The sequence below is a fragment of the Bombus pyrosoma genome, linkage group LG7, assembly GCF_014825855.1.
Source record: "Bombus pyrosoma isolate SC7728 linkage group LG7, ASM1482585v1, whole genome shotgun sequence".
Taxonomy (NCBI): Eukaryota; Metazoa; Arthropoda; class Insecta; order Hymenoptera; family Apidae; genus Bombus; species Bombus pyrosoma.
The window spans coordinates 6201765-6208343 of record NC_057776.1 but is presented as its reverse complement, the minus strand read 5'-3'; the positions used below and the strand labels follow the sequence as shown (position 1 = coordinate 6208343).

General features: G+C 31.3%; 1 protein-coding gene across 2 annotated transcripts; it reads right to left on the bottom strand.

Moving 5' to 3' along the window:
- Window positions 1–1211: 1211 nt before the first annotated feature.
- Window positions 1212–5269, bottom strand: LOC122569130 (sterol carrier protein 2). Of its 2 annotated transcripts, none has more exons than XM_043729682.1 (5): window positions 5011–5269; window positions 4011–4819; window positions 3454–3913; window positions 2975–3350; window positions 1212–2894 (listed from the first exon to the last, which is right to left on the bottom strand). In XM_043729682.1, the coding sequence occupies exons 3-5, from the start codon at window positions 3881–3883 to the stop codon at window positions 2081–2083; spliced, it is 1620 nt and encodes a 539-aa protein (XP_043585617.1). In that variant the 5' UTR covers window positions 3884–3913; window positions 4011–4819; window positions 5011–5269; the 3' UTR covers window positions 1212–2080. The 2 variants fall into 2 exon arrangements, with proteins under 2 accessions (XP_043585617.1, XP_043585616.1); XM_043729681.1 differs by having other exon boundaries at window positions 4031–4819; window positions 5011–5259.
- Between the last annotated feature and the right edge of the window lie 1310 nt (window positions 5270–6579).

Genomic DNA, 6579 nt, shown 5'->3' with positions numbered 1-6579 from the left:
AATCCACAAAAATATCTAGAATAAATTTTGCAAATTTATCTCTACTTTTTTATTAAAAATAAGTAGTTAATGATATATATTATCGAACGATGCATTCTAATATGATCTTTAAGTTAGCGTTAATTAAAAACGTTATGGATAAACGTATTTACCATCGTTAATGATGCGAATTATATGATACAAAAATATTTTATAAAACTCAGGATACGAATAACATTAGATAAATTCTTGAAGAATAATCAACAATTTTATTTCTTATTTCTAGTATGAAATATAGTAAATGAAATGAAATGCGACAGTATATGGAATAAAAGTTAAAGGCAAAAATTGATAAGGATTGTCTTTATTATGAACTCTTTAATTATTGTATAGTTTTCACTTTCTTTTCACGGCATTTCAATTTTATAGGTGATAATTTGGTAGATGACAGTCGTCATTATTAATTATACATCGAATGACATATTGCCCATAATATATTCTCGGTTTACGTACATCTTTTGCTACCAGTTATTAACACTAACTTTACCAGGCCCGTTCTAATAACCGGTTTCCAAATTTAATTTAAAATTCTACATTCATCATTCTTTTATTTACCTAACTTTATATAATTCTTATATTATCTGATTAATCAATTTCCCAATTTCTATTAATATAAGAATTTACATAAAGTCAGATGAGCAAAACAAATAATAACGAATGTATAATTTTTAATTAAATTTTGAAACCGATCATTTGACCGGATCTGGTAAGGTTAGTGTCAAGCAATCTCGAAAATGAAAATTGTATTATATTATACTATTGTAAAAGAAGATTTGTTAATAAAATGTAACTATTTTCTTTTAGAAATTTAAATTTTAATTGAGTTATTTTTATTGCAAAATTGCCCTCGTCATATTTCCTATATTTATTATCTTAAATTATATTGTAATGTAGTACATTACAATTTTCTATTTGTTATATTATTTGTAATTATGAATTTATATTACTTACAACTGTATAAAATTCTTAATTTACGAACATGTTACATGTAAACAATTAAAATCTCACGTGTAATATGTATTGAAGAATTCCTTTCACGGATAGAAAACCTTAACAAGTTGTGATAAATTGTGGAATACAGTTATTCATCGAGCACGTAATGTTTGTGAATATGCAAGGAATATCTTCATGGAGGCAAGGAACAAGATTCATTTAAAGAAAAACGCACTATAATTTGTTCGTTTCATTTATTTTATAGTAAAAAACAAATATCGCTAATAAATTCAATACCCTACACCTTCATCACGTAATTTTTTTATTTATTTTTTATTGTATCTCGCTTCTGAATTTATATCATCTATGTTTTTCATCACTTGTAAAAGTTATTCTATAAAAACTTTTCTTTTTCTTTTACATCTTTTCTTATATACATATCTATTATCTTTGAACAGATACTTTTTTAAAAGAACATGATTTGATAACATATTACAACCAATTCAATAAACTCAAAATAAAATTGCCAATTTGACTTAGAAATTGAACACAATTATTTCTACGAAATAATAAAGATTTGTTCTTGACTACAAATTGAATTGAGTTACAGTTCATTTAAAAACTAAATAAGGCTGACAGATAAAAATACTTTATATTTAATGCGAAACAAAAAAATTATTGTTATTTTTTTTGTTTATTCACTTTTTTCTTATCAAATATAATTCTCTCAAAGTGGAATAACATTTATAAAAATAGAATTTTAAGATAAAACAGTAACTATCAATATATCTCATATAAAAACTTCCTAAAACACCTTCTTCTTTTTTATTATATAATAACGATATTATATTTTAAATAATTCAATTTCGTGTACGCGTACACAATAACAATTGAGAACAGTGTATATTAAACCATATAACTTTAGATAGTGGAATGAGAGTGTGTATACTTTGATTAAGTATGCAGATTATAAATACTTAGAAAAGAATAATAAAAATAGAGAAATAAAAAAAGAATAGCAAAATAGCATACGCAATCCTCTGATTTCTGGAATTAGATTTATGTCGTCTTCGATATTGAAAGATTATTTTCATTCACTTAATGCCCTTTATAGTTTAGATCGAAGAAGTTCAATCTTTTTGCCTGCACGCTTTTGTAACTCGATTAGTTTCATTGCCATTCCCATGTTACCTTGGATCTTAATTTTTCCTTGGAAAAATGCTTTTTGCGGATGCAATTTTCCGGAAATAAAATCGACAATGTCCAAATCGCTAATCGTAATTGTAACATCGGGTTTAGTTTTTCCATTATATTCTACTTTTCCTTTTCCTGCTTTAGTATCCACAACCCAAAAGCCTTCTGCGCCTCCTGGTCCGTTGGTTACTTTAAATCCGAACACTCCGCGAAATTTTTCGACCAGATTTTCTTCATCCTCTTGCATTGCGATGTCTAATAATTTAAACAACATACTTGCCTTGAACTGGTCTGGATCAGATGCACTTAAATTTCTCTTAGTTATATGAGATTGACGGAAGCCCATACGATACAGAGCAACCACAACTGCTCCACCTAAACCTATGTTATGTTGCAGAGCAAGTTTTGCGTTTGGCACTTGTCGTTTGCCAGCTTTTCCTCGAAGTTGCCAACAAAGTTCAGCGCATTGTGCCAATCCTGTTGCTCCCAAAGGATGTCCCTTTGAGATCAAACCACCACTAGGATTTATTACATATTTTCCTCCATATGTATTGTCTCCAGCATCAACTAACTTTCCACCATGACCTGGAGGACAAAGACCCAATGCTTCGTATGTAATAAGTTCATTAGTAGAAAAGCAATCATGTAATTCTATAACATCCACATCTGATGGCTTGTAAGGAGACTGAGTGAACACCTTTTCAGCAGCATTTTTTGTCATATCATAGCTGTAAAGTAAACAAATATTACTTACCTCTCTTAATGTTGACAAATTGCCAAATACATGATATACATTGATGTTTCTTACCCAATAAGTTTAATAGAACTCTTCTCTGTGAATGTCGAAGCTAGATCTGTGGCCATTTCCATTGCTACAATTTCTACTGCCTGAGATTCAAGTCTATGTTTACGAACAAAATCTTCATTAGCCAGAACTACAGCTGCTGCACCATCGGATGTTGGACAACACTGAAGCTTGGTAAGAGGTCCAAATACTTTTGGAGATTTCATTATCTGCTCCAATGTGTATTTTTCTTGGAACTGTGAGTATGGATTGTTTAAAGAATGTAAATGATTTTTATACGCAATTTTTGCAAAGTGTTCAACTTTGGTACCATATTTCTTCATATGTTCAAGTCCAGCGTTTCCAAACATTTGGGCAGTGATTGGGCTTTCGTTTATACCTGGGAATAAAAATACAAATAAGTAATGAAAGAGAAGAAAAATTAATAATGGAACACAAATTCTTTTCAAAAATTAGCTCAAAAATAACTTGTGATTATTCACCAGCAATATCAGCCATGAGTTCCACATGTTTATCCATTGGATTGGTACGATCCTCAAATTTAGACATTAAAGAACCTTTTTCCATTTTCTCAAAACCAAGAGCCAACACACAATCACTAGAGCCAGTGTCGATAATCTGTTTAGCCATTATTAAAGCGGTTGAGCCAGTGGCGCAATTATTATTTACGTTATATATAGGACAACCGGTAAAACCTATTTGATACAACGCTCGTTGACCACAAGTAGAATCACCATAAACATATCCAACACATGCTGCTTTCACATTATCATAAGAAACCTTTGCATCTTGCAAAGCTTTTGTAACTGCTTCCTTCACCATGACCGGATAATCGAAATCTTCCCGTTTACCCGGTTTTTCGAATTTTGTCATACCGACACCAATAATATAAACCTTTATCCTCTGTGACATTTTGAAGTTTTCTTAGAAGTAGAGTGGACTCTAGAATTCCAAGAAAAAATAATAAGTATACTTAGATGTTCTTTTCCTTGGACACAGCTGTTTAAAACGTTATTACTTATTAATAAATACTACGTACTGAACTTTATTCTTACTTACAGCTATCTAATAATACAAAAATGAAAATTGACAAAACTATTTTGTGAGTAGGTCAATTGCACTCAGCTGCTAAATATTAAATGACCATAGATTTGTTAGCACAGTGTTCGTCGCCAGTTGCCAGTTTGGTAATCACCGTCGCCAGACATGCTAAGAAGTAGGGAGTATGGAGTAGGGAAATCATCGATGTTTACGGGTGAAAAATGGATACTAAGAATAAGAGCCTCTCGTGGTCAACAGTTGCACTATCGTTACGTCTCGTCTCTGGTGCTCTTGGTGGAAAAAACATGCTAATACTAACGGCGAGAGAAAGTAGAAATGTGTGACCAGCGACCTTGACTCGTACCGTTGAGCAGTGAAGAGGAAATATGCGCACGACATAGGGCAATGGCGGAACAAACATACATGTACATACATATCGTTAGCTATGAGTACTAGGACATTGATTGATATTTAGTATCAATTACATGCTTTTCATATAATTTTATTTTCTAGTTATTTAATAAACTTAAATAAACGTTACTTCCTTTGGAATTTCGATGATACTTGACTATATTGTAAAGCTCAACATTTTAAACAATTTTTTTTGTATATATAACCGCTGGTCGGTCTTAGTTTCCAAGATATTTGTAAAAACCACTGGTATCGCTATAACGTATTTCTGCATATGATTGTGCGTTTGTGGCAGCATATGCGTCAGTTGGTTGCCGGCCGCTGACCGCTTATCTTCTGTTTATAAACGAGGGTCAGACGAGTTTAAAGCCCCTATGCGCAACTACATATGCGATGCTGTAAGAAATATCTGTTTACATTATAGATAACAACGGGAACTGTATCGAGTGATGAGTTTCATAAAGTAGCGGGAATAGTTGGTATCCTTTTAAAGGGACAAATTCGTTTAAAGAGGCAAATTTGTGTTTACTAAGGTACGCGAGATTACGGCTTCGGGCGGCCTTGGAAAATGTCGGATAGATACTTACATGCGACATACAGATGCTCGGAATGTTCGATACTTTCCACTTTAACTTTACATTTACGCTTTATATCTTTACGTCGTAAAGTTTTCGACGCTTAATTATTTACACTTTAATTAAGAACAAAAAGTATGTTTTAACATATTTTTTAATTTTTAAATATGTTTGTTTTAAATTTGCACATTGGACATTGTTTATATTATTTAATTAACCTCCTTTGGTTCGACAAAACGAAACCGTGTTCCTCTTTTTAAATTGCGCATTTTGCTATAAATTGCTTCATTATATTCAGAAATTATCGAAATTGGTTGAGGACTATCTTCAAAATAGGTAGTTGACAACAAATTTATCTACACTGTCGGACATAAGTATTAGTATATCTACTTGTCATATTTATTAGATAATTCTAACAAATTTTACTTTATTTAGTCTTCATTACAAGCCATGTATAATGCAAATGGAATAATAAATTTATAATAAAATAACTAGAAAATAAAAGCAATAAAAGGCATGTGATTTATATTACAACATCAATCAGTATCCTAGTACTCATGGCTGGCAGTATATCTGTACATATATATATGTTTGCTCTGGCAGTGTAATGTGCCGTGCGCGTATTCCTCCTCCAGTACTCACCGATACAAGCCAGAGTCACGATCATACATTTCTCCTCTCGCCGAGCATTCGCTCGTTTCTCCCGACTCCCGGATACGAAATCGGCGAACAGTGCAACCGTTGGCCACGAGAGGCCCTTATTCTCAGTGTCAATTTTTTGACAGACATTTGTAACATTGTTCTCGAAATCTCTCTATTCATCTCTATTTCCCGTACTTCTGACCTTCTATTGCGAAATAGATAGAATTCTATTGCGATTCTAATGCGAAAATTCTGACCGATAGGCGTGCTTGCTATTACGATTGTATTGGGTTCATCAGAAATAACCAATCAAATTTGCGTTCGTTCCAGGAAACTTCTTTCCATCTCTACATTTACTTAATACTAACTTAAGTTACAATCTTTCTACTCGAGATGTCGCTTCCTAAGTATCATTAAATTTGTTTTTCTATAGATACAATAATTAATTTTCTAAATAAAGTTTGTAATTAAACTGAGATATAAATTGTTAGCCTAACCAATGGTAAATTTACAGTAAAAGGAATACTAAGGCAGTTAGCGTTTAACCGATTCAGGTTTAAGAAAGACGTTACATAAATTTGTTTTATTTACGTAACATGTTCAATTTACATAACATAATTTACATTTTTAGATATTATTGGTAAATGAATTAAGCATTAATCTTTATAAGACTTGTGATATTTATAGTTTACGTTTTGTTTAATTAGTAATAAAATTATTCTTAATTAATTATTATTATTATTATTAAATTAGAGGTAATCAATCATAAAAATGCGATATGAAAAGAGATTATTTATGCTTGATTTGTTACTAGCAAAGAGGAAATTTCCTCTCTATTATTAGTCCTGAGAGAACCAAAGTCCAAACTGTTACCTGGAAAACATGTTATCAGAGATTTCTTTTCTGGTATTATTTAATATAGAAATCAATTAAGAAGTT